We start from the raw sequence: 19,181 nt of genomic DNA, 5'->3' as shown, positions 1-19,181 counted from the left end.
GCCCTGCGAGGCGACCGTTCGAATGGTGCTCTCAATTTTAGTGTCCAGTTCAGCAATAGTAGCCTTAAGATCCTCAGCTATAGCAACACGTAGTTCTCCCAAAGCCCGGGTAAGTTCTGTAAGTGTCACGTTGTTACCTGTGCCTTCCGCCATGTCTGTCTCGTTGTTTGGCGGGGAGTAGGCCTCCGAAGTGGATTTATTGTCCTTTGGTCGCTTATTACTCGGCATTTTCACATAGAAAGTTACAATATTGTATTAGAAAGAAACGTTTGTTGTAAAAAGTGCTATAAAGTAGGTTAAGTTAGATTATTTCGCAAAAAAGTTGCAGGAGCCTCTCACACACAGCCGTTCACTCCAACATGCTAGCTCCGCCCTCAATATAACTATTTGTTCAGCACTTTTGAAATGTACAGCGACAAAATTCAGAACATGGGCCGTTCTTACAGTGTACTCCCTGTACAAGTCAGAAGCGTAGGATAAATAAAGGGGGCATATAAGCAGACAATGAAAGCGCTAACAATATTTGATGATTTAATATCTTTAAAACAGGTTATAGGCTACATGTGCACCACCAAGTTAGAACAGTAGGTGAAATTAAGAGGTGAAAATAGACCAAATTATTAGAGTAATTACATTGAACACTGTTTGGGTCTTTGCGTGTCAAAAAATATACGTCAAATAACACTATTTGACTAGCTAAATAAGCTTTTAATTTAACACGTCAAATAACACAATTCTATTATAGAATATTGTGTTTGCTGAATTTACAGGTGCAAGCCAAGCGCCACCACTACTATCAGTAACACTGTCAAAGCGGTACAAAAAAAAGTCTGCATACAATCACACACCGGCCATGAACGATGTGTTTACAATACAGCGTTGGTTAAAATAGACCAAATTATCAGGGTGAGTCACGTGGGCTACTAACAGCTTACTACACAACATACACTTAGTATTACTTTCTTAGCTACAGTATACATTTCTCCCTAGCATTTTACATAATTTATGCAGTAGCATACAAGACATTTTAGGACTCACCTTGCTCACTTAAACAGGAAGGTGGTGCGGCGGTCCTTTGTGGGCAAATTTTGTCATCACACTTTGTCATCAAAGTCTGGCATTGTCTGGATTTATGGTGGGAACTCAGAAAAAACACAGCCACAGGCTAGTTATTGCTTTGCAATGCTCGCAGTTAGCCACTGATTACTTCCAAACCACTCATTGTTGAATTTGCAATTTTCGACTTGTGTAATCGGCTGTTGAGCACCGATACATTTTATTTATACATTCTCTTCATTATTTCTCTTCTTATGACAATGATTAAAAAGGATTTTCCAGTAGATTGTAGACTTGATTCATAATGAAGACTGCTAGCTAAGATTTTGATAGTAAGGTATTGCATGATCAGTCCAATCAAAGCTACTCTACATATAACGTGACTTGACTTCATTTTATCTGTGGCCAATGACCTTGAGCCTTCTTATAAGTGCCCTTCCAAGAAGGCTCAAGGTCATTGGCCACAGATAAAATGAAGTCAAGTCACGTTATATGTAGAGTAGCTTTGATTGGACTGGTAACTCTATGGCAGGACTGACATTTTTGATGTCTACGCTTACTCAGGACTTAGACTTGGCATGTGACGTAGTGTCCCCATTAGTGACAGAACACTGTGCCAATCAGGCGCAATGCTCCTATTTTCTTCTGGCTTTCCCCACCACCACAGAAAGCACTGAGCTAGGCTGAAACACCTGCATTTTGGAGCTGCCTTACTCAAGAAAACAAAATATTTATATTATTCGTAGCCATCTATTTACCACCACAAACCGATGCTGGCACTAAGACCGCACTCAACGAGCTGTATAAGGCCATAAGCAAACATGAAAATGCAAACATGAAAATGCTCATCCAGATGCAGCGCTCTCCTAGTGGCCGGGGAATTTAATGCAGGAAAACTTACATCCGTTTTAACTCATTTCTACCAGCAAAAAACAAACTCTAGACCACCTTTATTCCTCACACAGACGCATAACAAAGCTCTCCCTCACCCTCCATTTGGCAAATCTGACCATAATTATATACTCCTGATTCCTGCTTACAAGAAAAAAGTAAAGCAGGAAGTACCAGTGACTCGCTCAATATGGAAGTAGTCAGATGATGCGGATGCTACACTACAGGACTGTTTTGCTTGCACAGACTGGAATATGTTCCGGAATTTATCCAATGGCATTGAGGAGTACACCACCTCAGTCACAGGCTTCATCAATAAGTGCATCAATGACGACGTCTCCCCCCCCCCCCCCCCAGTGACCGTACGTACATATCCCAATCAGAATCCATGGATTATAGGCAACGTCAGCACCGAGCTAAAGGCTAGAGCTGACGCTTATAAGAAATCCTGCTATGCTCTCAGATGAACCATTAAACAGGCAAAGCATCAATATAGGACTAAGATCGAATCCTACTACACAGGCTCTGATGCTCGTCGAATGTGGCAGGGCTTGAAAACTATTACGGACTACAAAGGGAAACCCAGACGCGAGCTGTCCAGTGACGTGAGCCTACCAGACGAGCTAAATGCCTTTTATGCTCGCTTCGAGGCAAGCAACACTGAAGCATGCATGGAAGCACCAGCTGTTCTGGTGACTGTGCAATCACGCTCTCTATAGCTCATGTGAGCAAGACCTAGTGTCAGAGAGAAGACCAGATTGAGGGCAAGTAATGGTACCATGCCCCGCTGACAGCTGTCTGCAGGCATTTATAAGAGAAGTGTCTACATGGTCTGCAGCCACTGATAATAGCACAAGGTGCTATTCGATATGTACAAAAAGATACATATGGTGCATAGGAAGTAACAGGAGAATCGTTGAAGATGCACATGGGGTAATATTGGAGATTGCTGATTGAGTTTGGGAATAGTACTAAGTGAATGTGGATGTGAGAGTCATGTGAAAGAGGTGTGTGTCTGAATGAATACCCAAACCAGTTAGTTGAGTTTTTTTTAATCTATAACGTTATCTAGGGATTCCGTCCACCACCGCCCATTGTAGTATGGGACTACTAGCACAAGGTGTTATTATATATTTATAGGAAGAAGCGGCAAGAGAACCAAGATGCACATGGGGTGGTGTGGATGTGAATACCTATGTTGATATAACATTGTGTAGGGAGTCAATGTATGCAAAGATATGAAAGGAGAGAGTACTATTACCGCATATGCTGTATGAATGTATAATGGTTTACTAGAGATTTGATAAAGTAACATATGAAGAGTATAATGGGTGTCGTGATGTGACTACCATTAATGCGATGACAGCTATTCATTGAATAATTACATATCATGTTCAATTATTACGTGATTAAATTAATCATATAATAATTAATTAAGTAGTAATCGACGGGGCTGTAGTAAACAAACAGAGAAAGAGATACATCACAGAGCTACATCATCAGAGAGTGCAACAGGACATTGTACTGTCTACACTCAATTTGTTGTTTATATTAAAACCTTTTAATTAAATCGATTTTAATCCGAACTAAAGTTTTGTTGCTAAGTATTCCACAATGTGGGTAGCCTTTATGGCTGGGACTGGAAGTTTGTGTTCCTTTTTTTGAGTGGTTTCCGCGACTGCTAGCTGGCTGTACTGCAGACACCTGTCGTCATCGTGGGAAAGACTCATTGTTATCTTTTCGTAAAACAACTGGTTGCAGTAAAGAGCCAATCTGGATACTAAGGATTTCCTGAGGGAAATCGACGAGTACCAACAGCTTTACGCTATGGAGGATCAACATACTCCATCATGGAAAGATCCGACCACCTCACAAAATAACTTTAACCTGACAAAAAAAGAAAAACATTAATCTACAGACACGGACGATTTACTTACCAATGAGGTAGAGGCTAGTGCTCTGGCTGGAATCCATGCAACACTGGAAAAGTTGTGTGAGGAGGTAGCAGGGCTGAGGGGGAGTTTGGAGTTCAGCCAGAGTGAAATTCTCACACTCCAAATAGAAAACAAGACACTCACAGACAAGGTAAAAATCCACGATTCCAACATGGATTGTCTACTCAGGGAAAACAGGGTAACAGGGTGATGAAGGAGTCACTACTAGACATACAAAGTCGTAGCACACGTGAAAATCACATTTTTTCTGGGATTCCTGAGGACGTATCCAATAATCCAGAGGGCGCGATCAGAGAATTCATGCAATCCGCCTTGAAACTTCCTATAGAGACTGTAAAAAAGGTGGCTTTCCACCAAGTACACAGACTTGGAGCGGGTTTATTACGGGTTTGTTTTCTGACAGTTTAAGGAAGAGAGGATTTACCGGGTTGCGCCCCGTGCCTTTTTTGTGCCGCTAATATATATAGTTCGCAATATCGGGAATGTGTTTTTCCCAGGCAGTCTGTCTGTAGCGCCCTGTGCCTCGGGGTTTTGTTTTTTGTGTGTCAAATTATTAAAAGGACACTCAACTCCAGCACCTGTCTCCTGCATCTGATTCCGCCTTACACCAGTCCAAGTCAACTGTGACAGAATCCCGCACCGTCAACCTATGGAGTCAGCAGGAGCAGAAGCGCCATCCATGGCTGAGCAGGTCTCCCAACATGCCGGCCTCCTCCACCGCCTAGGCTCGGCCATGGATCAGGTGTTGGCCCGGTTGGAGAGCTGGGAGAGAGGTGCCTCCCCAGCCAGACCAGCTCCGGTCCCTCACCCTGCACCCCTACCCACACCCACTGAAGCGGGTACCGGCGGGATCCGGATTTCACCGCCCAGAGAGTTCGATGGGACGGCCGCTGGGTGCAAGGGGTTCTTGCTCCAACTGGAACTGTACCTGGCGACCGTCCGCCCCCCTCCCCCGACGAAGAGAGGGTGAGCGTCCTCGTCTCGTGTCTCACGGGTCGAGCCCTGGAATGGGCCAATGCGGTCTGGGATGGTCCAGACTCGGCCCAGGGTGACTACCCGGAGTTCACCCTCCGCTTCCGGGCGGTTTTCGATCATCCCCCGGAGGGCAGGGTGGCGGGTGAGCTACTATTCCATTTGAAACAGGAGACGAGGACCGCTCAGGATTTCGCATTGGAATTCCGGACTCTCGCCGCTGGATCGGGGTGGAACGAGCGGGCCCTGATAGACCACTATAGGTGCAGCCTTCGCGAGGACGTCGGCCGGGAGCTGGCATGTAGGGACAACACCTCCACTCTGGACCAACTGGTGGATTTGTCCCTTAGATTGGACAACCTGCTGGCTGCCCGGGGACGTTCCAGTCGGGGCCTGTTCGTTCCGCCTACCAGTCCTCCCGCTCCACAGCCCATGGAGATAGGGGGGGCTGCACCGAGGAGGACCGGAGGGAGGGGTCTCTCCTGCACCCGATGTGGACACAGAGGACACACTGTGGACTGGTGCTAGAGAGGTCCCTCCGGGAGTTCGGAGGGCAGGCAGAGCACTGCTTCGGCCCCCCAGGTGAGTCCGCACCAGCCACACCCAGAGCCCCCTGTCGACCACTTGTACACCTCCGTTTGTTTTCCTAATTTTTCCCCTCACTTCCAGTATAAGGCGCTAGTCGATTCAGGGGCAGCTGGGAGTTTTATGGACCATGGGTTAGCGAAGAGGTTAGGGATTCCCCTGGTTCAGCTGGACCACCCCTTCCCCGTGCACGCCCTAGATAGTCGACCGCTAGGGTCAGGCCAAGTAGGGGAGATCACAGTGCCACTGGTTATGCAGACGTGGGGGGGTCATGTGGAGCGTATCAGCCTGTTCATCATTGACTCCCCAGCGTTCCCAGTGGTACTGGGAATCCCCTGGCTAGCCACACACAACCCCCAGATTTCGTGGGGGCAGAGGGCTCTAACGGGGTGGTCGGGGGAGTGCTCAGGTAGGTGCATAGGAGTTTCCATCGGTGCGACTACGGTGGAGAGTCCAGACCAAGTCTCCACCGTGCACATTCCCTCAGAGTATGCCGATTTGGCTATCGCTTTCAGTAAGACGAAGGCGACTCTATTACCACCCCATCGACGAGGGGATTGTGCGATAAACCTCCAGGCTGACGTGGTTCTTCCTAGGAGTCACGTGTATCCTCTGTCTCAGGAGGAGACAGTGGCTATGGATACATACGTCACTGAGTCCTTGAGACAGGGATACATTCGGCCCTCTAAATCCCCCGTCTCCTCGAGCTTCTTTTTCGTGAAGAAGGAGGGAGGTCTGCGCCCGTGCATTGATTATAGAGGTCTAAATGCTATCACAGTGGGTTTCAGTTACCCGCTACCTCTCATTGCTACGGCAGTGGAGTCATTTCACGGGGCGCGCTTCTTCACGAAATTGGATCTCAGGAGTGCGTATAACTTGGTGCGTATCCGAGATGGAGACGAGTGGAAAACCGCATTTAGTACCACATCTGGCCATTATGAGTACCTCGTCATGCCGTATGGGTTAAAGAATGCTCCCGCCGTCTTCCAATCCTTTGTGGACGAGGTCCTTAGGGACATGCTCGGGCAGGGTGTGGTGGTGTACATCGATGACATCCTGATCTGCTCCGCCACACGCGCCGAGCATGTGTCCCTGGTGCGTAAAGTGCTTGGGCGGCTGCTGGAGCATAACCTATACGTCAAGGCTGAGAAATGTGAGTTCTTCAAAAGAGCCGTCTCATTTCTAGGATATCGCATTTCCACCTCGGGGGTGGAGGTGGAGTGTGACCGCGTGACGGCTGTGCGTAATTGGCCAACCCCAGCCACTGTGAAGGAGGTGCAGCGGTTCTTGGGGTTCGCTAATTATTATCGGAGGTTTATCCGGGGTTTTGGCCAGGTGGCAGCTCCCATTACCTCACTGATGAAAGGGGGGCCGGTGCGGCTACGATGGTCAGCAGAGGCGGACAGAGCCTTCCATCGTCTGAAGGTTCTGTTTACCAATGCACCTGTCCTGGCGCATCCGGACCCCTCTTTGCCATTCATAGTGGAGGTGGACGCGTCCGAGGCTGGGGTAGGAGCTGTGCTATCGCAGCGCTCGGGCGTTCCTCCGAAGCTCCGCCCATGCGCGTTCTTTTCTAAGAAGCTGAGCCCGGCGGAGCGCAATTATGATGTGGGGGACCGGGAGCTGTTAGCCGTGGTCAGGGCTTTGACGGTGTGGAGACATTGGCTTGAGGGGGCACGTCACCCTTTTCTCATCTGGACCGACCACCGTAACCTGGAGTATATTCGGGCAGCAAGGAGGCTTAATCCCCGTCAGGCGAGGTGGGCCATGTTTTTTACGAGGTTTAACTTCACTCTCTCGTACATTCCAGGTTCCCGGAACCGGAAGGCTGACGCACTGTCGCGTCTCTACGACACCGAGGAGCGGACCATTGATCCTACTCCCATACTTCCCGCCTCCTGTCTGGTGGCACCGGTGGTATGGGAGGTGGATGCGGACATCAAGCGGGCGGGTCGGTCAGAACCTACTCCGCCGCAGTGTCCCGTGGGCCTGAAATACGTTCCGCTTGATGTTCGCGATCGCCTGATCCGATTGTCCCATACTCTACCCTCCTCGGGTCATCCTGGGGTGGAACGGACAGTGCGGGGCCTGAAGGGGAGGTACTGGTGGCCCACCTTGGCTGAGGATGTCCGGCGTTATGTCTCGTCCTGTTCAGTATGCGCTCAGTGTAAGGCTCCTAGGCACCTACCTCGAGGGAAATTACAGCCCCTCCCTGTTCCACGGCGGCCCTGGACTCACCTCTCGGTGGATTTCCTTACGGATCTCCCGCCGTCTCAGGGGAACACGGCGATCCTGGTCGTTGTGGACAGGTTCTCTAAGTCCTGCCGTCTGCTCCCTTTGCCCGGTCTTCCTACGGCCCTGCAGACCGCGGAGGCCCTGTTCACTCACGTCTTCCGGCACTATGGGGTGCCCGAGGACATCGTATCTGATCGGGGTCCCCAGTTTACGTCCAGGGTGTGGAAATCGTTTATGGAGAGGCTGGGGGTCTCGATCAGCTTGACCTCGGGGTTCCACCCCGAGAGTAATGGGCAGGTAGAGCGCATTAACCAGGATGTGGGCAGGTTCCTGCGGTCGTATTGCCAGGACCGGCCAGGGGAGTGGGCGCAGTTCGTGCCATGGGCCGAGATGGCCCAGAACTCTCAGCGCCACTCCTCCACTAATCTGTCACCCTTCCAGGTGGTGCTGGGGTATCAGCCGGTCCTGGTGCCATGGCAACAGAGCCAGACAGAGGCTCCTGCGGTGGAGGCATGGGTCAAGCGCTCTCAGGAGACCTGGAACGCGGTCCAGGAATGTTTAAGGAGGGCGAGCGAACGGCACAAGGAGAGCGCTGACCGCCACCGCAGTGACGCCCCCGTGTTTAACCCGGGGGATAGAGTCTGGCTCTCGACCCGGAACCTGCCTCTCCCCGCCTGCCCTGCCGGAAGCTGGATCCGTGGTTTGTGGGGCCGTTTAAAGTCCTGAGGAGGATAAACGAGGTGTGTTACAGGTTACAACTTCCTTCGTATTACCGTATTAACCCCTCGTTTCATGTGTCTCTCCTCAGGCCGGTGGTAGCTGGTCCGCTGCAGGACAGTGAGGTGCTGGAGGCCCCCCCGCCCCCCCTGGACATCGGGGGGAGCCCGGCGTACACAGACCGAGCCATCCTGGACTCTCGACGTCGGGTAGGGGGCCTGCAGTACCTCGTGGACTGGGAGGGGTACGGTCCGGAGGAGAGGTGCTGGGTTCCGGCGGCGGACGTTCTGGACCCCTCTATGCTGCTGGACTTCCACCGTCGCCGACCGGATCGGCCGGCGCCTCGCCCTCCGGGCCGTCCCCGAGGCCGGCGTCGGCGCGCGGCTCGAGGGGTACTGTCACAGGATCCAACGAAAGTGGCGCCCCTCCTCGGTCGGGCGGCGCTCGGCGGTCGTCGTCGCCGGCCTATTAGCTGCCACCGATCGTTGTTTCTGTCGTTTAGTTTTGTCTGTCTGTTCCGCACCTGTTTTGTGTTGTCATTAGTGGGGATTTATTTAAGGTGTGTTTTCAGTTGGGATTTTGTGCGGGATTGTTGATTGTCCACTCAGGACGGTGGTCCGTGTTTTATTACGGGTTTGTTTTCTGACAGTTTAAGGAAGAGAGGATGTACCGGGTTGCGCCCCGTGCCTTTTTTGTGCCGCTAATATATATAGTTCGCAATATCGGGAATGTGTTTTTCCCAGGCAGTCTGTCTGTAGCGCCCTGTGCCTCGGGGTTTTGTTTTTTGTGTGTCAAATTATTAAAAGGACACTCAACTCCAGCACCTGTCTCCTGCATCTGATTCCGCCTTACACCAGTCCAAGTCAACTGTGACAGGTGTGCGTTTATCAATGTGGACAAACTCTTTATAAACGGACAGCTATTCCCGAGACAGCTCCATAACACCGTGGCTGTACTGAAAATTCTTCAGGGACTTCAGGTTACGAAAAAAAAGAAGGTATGGGAACTGTAAAAATATCTAAACATTATGAATTGGATATGAACACACATACTCAATTACATGCTTACTTACACATACGGACTTATACATACACCTGATCTCGCTCTCTTCTCTCACTCGATCTTCTCTTCTCTCCCTCCTTCTCTATTGTCAAACTGTTTTATAATTTAATGTGTTTAGTGTTTGTCTATCTTTTTAATGTATTTGTCTACAAGTTTAGATATGTTTACAACAAGCAAGGGGAAGATATCAGAATAAGGGCATTAGGGAATAATAACATATTGTACGGAATACATTTGTACTGTAGTGAAGCCATCTCTAGAGTAATGCAAGGTCTCTTTCATGATCATGTCAAATGTCAATTGCTATGGAAATGCTGGGATGTGTTTTTCAATTATGTTAAAGGTAATTATGATGCAACTACGACGGTGATACGATATGGATTACAATTATCATCATAAATATTAAGGCTATACGCACTACATGTTAAACACAGACACTCAACCATGCAAATTGGCAGTTATTATTTATTTGGACATCACACATTATAGTCTTACTCTCAGACATTGTATACACTCTCACTATATCACATCCAATATCATACACATCAACCTATTCAGATTTGAGACACACATATCTTGTCTCAATTTTATAACATCTGTGGCATTGGCTCACAGGCAAAGGAATAAAACAAATATTGCTAGAACCTATTTCTTGAATTCTAAATATCAGATATATGAAAGCTCAAGTTTTGACCTTCATAATACCTCTGATGGCTGTAACTTTACAAGCACTAATTATGGTCAATTTAGACTGAGAATAGTATCTAGTTATGGTAAGGGGTGAAATAAGTATACCCAATTATAATTGTAATGGTTTAGCAGATTATAAAAACAAGAAGATTAGTTTTACGTGGCTAAAAGAAAAGGAATAACATACTGTTTACAGGAAACTCACTCTACATCCTTAGATGAAGTTGCGTGGAAAAAGGAATGGGGTGGTGAAATAATTTTATGTCATGGACAAAGGAACGCAAAGGGTGTGATATTAATTAACAAAAATGCCAATCAATGTGCAAATAGTCAGGAATGAGTAGATTACTAAGAAAAGCTCATCCATTGTTTAAAAATTGTCTTTTTGCCTTTGTGCAGATTGCCATGTCTCACTTTCGATTAATTGAAAATTCTACTTTTTTTCAAAGTATCTCTCTTTTTCAAACAAGCATTGCAAAGTTGGCTACAATTTCAATTTCATCCCCCTGAAAAGATAAAACAAATATTACAAAAAATATTATGGCTGAACTCAAATGTGCTGGTTGATAAAATACCTGTATTTATGGGAAAGTTGTTTGAAAAGGGTATTTTGTTCTTAAATTATATTGTAAATTGGAATGGTAGAGTTATGTTCTTCAGGGAGTTATCAATTGTACGGAAAGGTCTGCTCAATCCAAGAGTACAACCAATTGATTACAGCATTGTCCCAAAAATGGAGGAGGTAGGGAACTGGTCTGTCTGCCCAAAATAGAGGATCAAAACTGGCCGAGGAACAAAAAATAGTATAAATAGGAAAGTATACCAGTTTCATTTGAGGACCAGGATGTTGACAACTGTGCCATACAGATTGCAAAATAGTTGGGAAGAGATTTTTGATGTACCGATTCCATGGTATGAGTTGATATATAAAACAACGCAAGATTCAAGACTTCATGCTTTTCAGCTAAAATTATATAGAATTCTTGCCACCAACAAAATGTTGAATATTTTGGGAATAAAATCATTGAAGCTCTGCAGATTTTGTTGTGAGGATATAGCATCAATAGACCATTTATTTTTGTATTGCCCTCAGGTGGCCTGTTTCTGGTCTCAGGTTCAGCAATAGCTGAAAATGCATAGCATTGATCTAAAATTGACCCTAGAAATAGTACTGTTAGGAGATCTGGAGAGATCGGGTCAGTCAATTACTAATACTCTTAGTAAAAGTATTTATCTTCAACTCGCAATCTGTGGATTCTATTCGATAGATTGAAATTGTACGTTAAACATCACAGCATAGTTGAAAGATATGTGTTGCGTAGAAACCCGAAGTGGGTGGCAGAGATAGATGGGATGGGCTGAGGGAAGTTGAGGGTTGGTATGTGGAATTTGAGACAAGTGGGAGTGGAGTTGCTGTGTGAGAGATAGAATGGTCAAATATAAAAGTAAAAAAAAAAATCTAAATAAAACATAAGAATAATTACATTTGAATGACACTAAGTGGCAGTGTTTAAAAAAAAAAAAAAATGAAAAAGTAGTAATCTAGGGCACCACGGGAAAAGTTTATTTAACCAGTTACGGTTTCCGGAATGAACTAAAAAATATCAGAATCTCTCGATATACTATCCATCAATCATTTGCTCCTATTTCAGTCTCATTCTGAACGTTGCAATATCCTATGAATCTGCATGAACCCTAGTCTCCATGATGAATCAGCGATACACAAATTGGCTTAATTATTTATTTACTAACTAACTACCTAACTAACTAATCACACAGAATTACATAAACACACACACACAGGATAGATTATATGTTGATTACAAACAATGCAATGAAAAGTCCCTAGTGGATTAACCCAATATGACGGCTTGGTAGACAATGAAAAGGGGTGGGGAAAGAAAGAGCGGGAGAAGGAGACAAAGGAGTTCAACTATTGTACAGACAGTTGAATAATACGCTCATCGTAAATATGGATATTTAGCACCCTAACAACCGTTCATTCGGATTTAGAAACATAATGTACATATTTACGCTTGTATGTCTTTGTTGTCTCTCTCTGGTGAAATTGCCCGATCAGTCTGTGACGAATAGTTCGACAGAAAGTCTCTGGTTGTGTAAGTCTCTTGTTGTCCACCAAAAGTCACCATGTTCTTAGTAGTTGTAATATGTTTCTTTTGTTCTGGGAGTTGTCTGTTAGACTGGATACATCAGACGTACCAATGGTCATTTGATAGGGAAATGTTATTTTCTCATCTTCGGTCAACTGTATCCTTCAAAAAGGTACACACACGGTTTTCCTCGGTCGAGTTTACTACACTAAAGTACAACCTGTTAGGGACAGACGTTCCACTAGCGGAACGCCTCACCAATATCCAATGGTATAGCGTGGCGCGAAATACAAATACCTCAAAAATGATATAACTTCGAATACCTCAAACAAATGACTATTTTACACCATTTTAAAGACAAGACTCTCCTTTATCTAACCACATTGTCCGATTTCTAAAAGGCTTTACAGCGAAAGCAAAACATTAGGTTATGTCAGGAGAGTACCCTCCCAAAAATAATCACACAGCCATTAGGTTAACTTCTTGCGGATTAGTGGGACGCTAGCAAATTGCAGAGCGCCAAATTCAAATTAAATTACTATAAATATTAACTTTTTTGGGATAGGGGGCAGTATTATCACGGCCGGATAAAAAACGTACCCGATTTAATCTGGTTACTACTCCTGCCCAGAAACTACAATATGCATATAGTTAGTAGATTTGGATAGAAAACACCCTAAAGTTTCTTAAACTGTTTGAATGGTGTCTGTGAGTATAACAGAACTCATATGGCAGGCCAAAACCTGAGAAGATTCCATGCAGGAAGTGCCCTGTCTGACAATTTGTTGTCCTTCTATAGCCTCTTTATCGAAAATAGAGGATCTCTGCTGTAACGTGACATTTTCTAAGGCTCCCATAGGCTCTCACAAGGCGCCAGAACGGGGAATGATGACTCTGCAGTCCCTGGGCGAAAAACAGTAGGGCTTTTGGAAAGTGGTCGTTCTGAGAACAATGACACGGGTGCGTGCGTGCATGTGAAGACTCCATTTTCTATTTTCAGTGTTTGAACGAAAACAAGGTCTCCCGGTCGGAATATTATCGCTATTTTACGAGAAAAATCGCATAAAAATTGATTTTAAACAGCGTTTGACATGCTTCGAAGTACGGTAATGGAATATTTTGAAATTTCTTGTCACGATACGCGCCGGCGCGTCACCCTTCGGATAGTGTCTTGAACGCAAGAACAAAACGCAGCTATTTGGATATAACTATGGATTATTTGGAACCAAAACAACATTTGTTGTTGAAGTAGAAGTCCTGGGAGTGCATTCTGACAAAGAACAGCCAAGGTAATCCAATTTTTCTAATAGTAATTCTGAGTTTAGGTGACCCCAAACTTGGTGGGTGTCAAAATAGCTAGCAATGATGGCTGAGCTATGTACTCAGAATATTGCAAAATGTGCATTCGCCGAAAAGCTATTTTAAAATCTGACATAGGGTTTGCATAAAGGAGTTCTGTATCTATAATTCTTAAAATAATTGTTATGTATTTTGTCAACGTTTATCATGAGTAATTTAGTAAATTCACCGGAAGTTTGCGGTGGGTATGCTAGTTCTGAACATCACATGCTAATGTAAAAAGCTGTTTCTTGATATAAATATGAACTTGATTGAACAAAACATGTATGTATTGTATAACATAATGTCCTAGGAGTGTCATCTGATGAAGATCATCAAAGGTTAGTGCTGCATTTAGCTGTGGTTTGGGTTTATGTGACATATATGCTTGCTTGAAAAATGGGTGTCTGATTATTTCTAGCTGGGTACTCTCCTGACATAATCTAATGTTTTGCTTTAGCTGTAAAGCCTTTTGTAAATCGGACAATGTGGTTAGATTAACGAGAGTCTTGTCTTTAAAATGGTGTAAAATAGTCATAAGTTATGAGAAATTGAAGTTATAGCATTTTTGAGGTATTTGTATTTTGCGCCACGCGATTCCACTGGCTGTTGAATAGAGTGGGACGCTAACGTCCCACTGGCCCAGAGAGGTTAATGGCGTCAGACCGAGGCTCTGCATCTGTCCTCGTGTTCCTAGACCTTAGTGCTGCTTTTGATACCATCAATCACCACATTCTTTTGGAGAGATTGAAACCCAAATTGGTCTACACAGACAAGTTGTGGCCTGGTTTAGATCTTATCTGTCGGAAAGATATCAGTTTGTCTCTGAATGGTTTGTCCTTTGACAAATCAACTGTAAATTTCGGTGTTCCTCAAGGTTCCAATTTAAGACCACTATTGTTTTCACTATATATTTTACCTCTTGGGGATGTCATTCGAAAACATAATGTTAAATTTCACTGCTATGTGGATGACACACAGCTGTACATTTCAATGAAACATGTTGAAGCCCCAAAATTGCCCTAGCTAGAAGTCTGTGTTTCAGACATAAGGAAATGGATGGCTGCAAACTTTCTACTTTTAAACTCGGACAGAACAGAGATGCTTGTTCTTGGTCCCAAGAAACAAAGAGATCTTCTGTTGAATCTGACAATTAATCTTGATGGTTGTACTGTCATCTCAAATAAAACTGTGAAGGACCTTGGCGTTACTCTGGACCCTGATCTCTCTTTTGACGAACATATCAAGACTGTTTCAAGGACAGCTTTTTTCCATCTACGTAACATTGCAAAAATCTGAAACTTTCTGTCCAAAAATGATGCAGAAAAATGTATCCATGCTTTTGTCACTTCTAGGTTAGACTACTGCAATGCTCTACTTTCCGGCTACCCGGATAAAGCACTAAATAAACTTCAGTTAGTGCTAAATACGACTGCTAGAATCCTGACTAGAACCAAAACATTTGATCATATTACTCCAGTGCTAGCCTCCCTACACTGGCTTCCTGTTAAGGCAAGGGCTGATTTCAAGGTTTTACTGCTAACCTACAAAGCATTACATGGGCTTGCTCCTACCTATCTTTCCGATTTGGTCCTGCCGTACATAACTACACGTACGTTACAGTCACAAGACGCAGACCTCCTAATTTTCCCTAGAATATCTCAGCAAACAGCTGGAGGCAGAGCTTTCTACTATAGAGCTCCATTTTTATGGAATGGTCTGCCTACCCATGCGAGAGATGCAGACTCGGTCTCAACCTTTAATGTTTACTGAAGAATCATCTCTTCAGTAGGTCAGATGATTGAGTGTAGTCTGGCCCAGGAGTGTGAAGGTGATCAGAAAGGCACTGGAGCAACGAACCGCCCTTGCTGTCTCTGCCTGGCTGGTTCCCCTCTCTCCACTGGGATTCTCTGCCTCTAACCCTATTACCGGGGCTGAGTCACTGGCTTACTGGTGCTCTTCCATGACGTCCCTAGGAGGGGTGCATCACTTGAGTGGGTTGAGTCACTGACGTGGTCTTCCTGTCTGGGTTTGCGCCCCCCCTTGGGTTGTGCCGTGGTGGAGATCTTTGTGGGCTATACTCAGCATGTCTCAGGATGGTAAGTTGGTGGTTGAAGATATTCCTCTAGTGGTGTGGGGGCTGTGTTTTGGCAAAGTGGGTGGGGTTATATCCTGCCTGTTTGGCCCTGTCCGGGGGTATCATCGGATGGGGCCACAGTGTCTCCTGACCCCTCCTGTCTCAGCCTCCAGTATTTATGCTGCAGTAGTTTATGTGTCAGCCTATTATATCTGGAGTATTTCTCCCGGTGTCTTATCCGGTGTCCTGTGTGAAAATCTCTCTCTCTCTCTCTCTCTCTCTCTCTCTCTCTCTCTCTCTCTCTCTCTCTCTCTCTCTCTCTCTCTCTCTCTCTCTCTCTCTCTCTCTCTCTCTCTCTCTCTCTCTCTCTCTCTCTCTCTCTCTCTCTCTCTCTCTCTCTCTCTCTCTCTCTCTCTCTCTCTCTCTCTCTCTCTCTCTCTCTCTCTCTCTCTGCCTCTGCCTCTGCCTCTCTCTCTCTCTGCCTCTCTCTCTCTCTGCCTCTCTCTCTCTCTGCCTCTGCCTCTGCCTCTGCCTCAGGACTACCTGACATGATGACTCCTTGCTGCCCCCAGTCCACCTGGCCGTGCTGCTGCTCCAGTTTCAACTGTTCTGCCTGCGGCTATGGAACCCTGACCTGTTCACCGGACGTGCTACCTGTCCCGGGCCTGCTGTTTTCAACTCTCTAGAGACAGCAGGAGCAGTAGAGATACTCTCAATGATCGGCTATGAAACGCCAACTGACATTTACTCTTGAGGTGCTGACTTGTTGCACTCTCGACAACTACTGTGATTATTATTATTTGACCATGCTGGTCATTTATGAACATTTGAACATCTTGGCCATGTTCTGTTATAATCTCCACCTGGCACAGCAAGAAGAGGACTGGCCACCCCTCATAGCCTGGTTCCTCTCTAGGTTTCTTCCTAGGTTTTGGCCTTTCTAGGGAGTTTTTCCTAGCCACTGTGCTTCTACACCTGCATTGCTTGCTGTTTGGGGTTTTAGGCTGGGTTTCTGTACAGCACTTTGAGATATCAGCTGATGTAAGAAGGGCTATATAAATACATTTGATTTGATGTAAACAATGTGTAAGATCATACACTTAACGTTAGCTAACAAGCCAGCCAGCTAACGTTAGCTAGTTAAACAACAATGAACAGTACCAAATCATGTCGTTACTACCCTGCATGAATCTGCTGGGTGCTAACCAACCAGGTTCAATGTTAGCTGGCTATGCTTTATTTAGGCTCCCTTGACATTTATGAAAATGTAATTGTTTTGCGACTTGCAGCTACAATGTAGGAGCCATTTTGAATGTTATGTGTTCTATTCATATCATACCTATACCTAATTAGGAGCACAGACAATTTTCAACCGTGCTCTTTTTATTTGATTTTGGATTATTGAAAAGAATGAAAATAAATTGACTAAATGTGTTCTTGGACTCATATTTTTTACTGGATTGTAGGCTTTGGAATTATCCCCAGGTCACTAGTCCATAGCATTAATAACTTTTCTGGTATTTGCCCTTACACATTCCCCCTCACCTCTGAAGGCATAGATGGATCCGTTCTTGAGCTGGAGGAAGGCGTCGAAGGGCTTCCCGCTGCAGGGCACTGCCTCTGGGTCAGGGGGGAGTGTGGGGGTGGGGGTGTGGATGGTGGTGGTCGGGGCCAAGGTGGTGGTGGGGAAAGCAGTTGTGTTCATAACTGGGGGAATGTTTGTGGTCTCTGGGTCAACCATGGTCCCAGGGTTGGTGTTAACTGCTGTAATGGGGGTGTTCACTACATCGTCCTCTGGGGCATCAAATGTGTCACCGCGGGCAACTGAGGAGAGAATGCCACAGATTTATATTAGAAACTTTATATGGACAGTGGTTTGATTCTATGTGGCATTTTTTTTACTTTATCAAACTTCCTTAAACTAACCCTGGTCCTGGTTATGTCCAAAATGACACCCTTTACCCTTTATTGTCCACTACTTTTGACTGCGGGCCCGAAGTCAAAAGTAGTGCTCTATAAAATAAATAGGGTGCCATTTCAGACACATCCCTTATAAATATGATATACATAAGATCATAATTTCCAGGGAGCCATAATATCATGAGAAGCAGAGCATCTCTCTTACTCTTCCTAGGGCAGGCACTGTTGAAGTCCATGCAGCAGCTGCTGTAGTAGCGACACATGGAGTCACACTGGCACTTGGACATGGGGTTGAAGCTGTGACAGCGACCCACACACGACTCTGCACAGGAGGGAAGACCCCAAAACAGTGGTTACCTTAAAGCAACATTCTGATACAGCAATGTAGGCTAGTGATTGAAGGGACATTGACAGTGGCCCTTATATGAATGCCCAAGGTAGTGGTCATCATACACAGTAGCTACATATGTTGTTTTTATATAAAAGGTATTCAACTGTAGTTACTCAGGCCTTTAACTTAGTGTGACCACAAATATTATTTGAACAGACGAAGCTGGGCTTGAAGTATGGTTACTCGGCAAGCACACTAAGGAACTAAACACTAATTACGCACATCCAAACATGACAGAGGAGCTATAAGACAACATAGAAATGAAAAGCAGTAGACTACCAATAGCTGAATTACGTAAACATTTGGCAGCACACAGGTAGAGTAATGGACATTAATTAATAAAAAAATGGTATCTTACCCTCTGCAGCGAACGCAGAGGCCAGCGCGAGTGCCAGCAGAACAACTGCCAACTTCATTCTGTCTCACTCAGCAGGAGACCACACAAACCGGAGAGCAGTAGAAACTGGTGCTCCTCTGTCAAGTGAAACGGTGAAAATACACGAATAACAAGGGTTGCAAATCCAGAGTCAGTAGGTACGTAACTCTAGTCTACGGTTTCCTGTTGTACTTTGCTTGGTAAACAAACCCAAGTCAAGTTCACATGATGGGATGGCCCACTTTGGAACCACTGCATTGTGGGCAACACAGCTGATCGATCAGGGGCTCCAAAAGTCGTTCAGCCTAGTTGTTTGTTTTGTGAGCGGATGGTCAGTCAGCCGTTGGTTGTTATAATCATTAAATATGATTCCAATAGGAACAGCAGTGGTTGTCTGTGAAACATCGGGTCGTGAACTCACGCACACGCTTTATGCACAGATTGCCACTTTTCAACAGTGCCCGTTGGAATGAATTAATATACTTTACTACAGTAACGTGTGCATGGCAGGCATATGATCAATGTAAGTCCCTGTGTGAATCTAACCTCTGTGTAACGACCTATTGATTTGTGGAGTGGAACAACAACCCTAGGCAAATATGGGAGCCAGAGCTTTCCAACACCGTGTTAGCCCCGATGACCCAGCCGGCGCAATTCTCTATAATTTTTCCAATGACGATGTTAGAGGAACAGACAAAATAATTGAGCCCACCAACCTACAGCATTGGACATGATCATATTCCGAAGTTCTGAATGAATTAGCCAATCACTGACTCCAAGTAGGCTACAGGCTATTATTTCCCCA

The 19,181-nt window shown here is 45.5% G+C and overlaps 1 protein-coding gene across 1 annotated transcript in view; it reads right to left on the bottom strand.

Annotated features, from left to right (window-relative positions):
• The window catches only part of vtnb (vitronectin b), a 52,984-nt gene extending 34,477 nt beyond the window's left edge, over positions 1-18,507 (bottom strand). Inside the window, exons 1-3 of the mRNA XM_029701737.1 lie at positions 18,359-18,507; positions 17,815-17,931; positions 17,235-17,513 (exon numbers count right to left, since the gene is read on the bottom strand). Of these exons, the coding sequence (XP_029557597.1) occupies positions 17,235-17,513; positions 17,815-17,931; positions 18,359-18,416 (454 nt within the window). The 5' untranslated portion in view covers positions 18,417-18,507. The remainder of the gene's footprint in view (positions 1-17,234; positions 17,514-17,814; positions 17,932-18,358) is intronic.
• Positions 18,508-19,181: the final 674 nt, after the last annotated feature.

The sequence above is a fragment of the Salmo trutta genome, chromosome 19, assembly GCF_901001165.1.
Source record: "Salmo trutta chromosome 19, fSalTru1.1, whole genome shotgun sequence".
Taxonomy (NCBI): Eukaryota; Metazoa; Chordata; class Actinopteri; order Salmoniformes; family Salmonidae; genus Salmo; species Salmo trutta.
The sequence above is the reverse complement of the archived record's forward strand: the minus strand, read 5'-3'. Positions and strand labels throughout refer to the sequence as shown.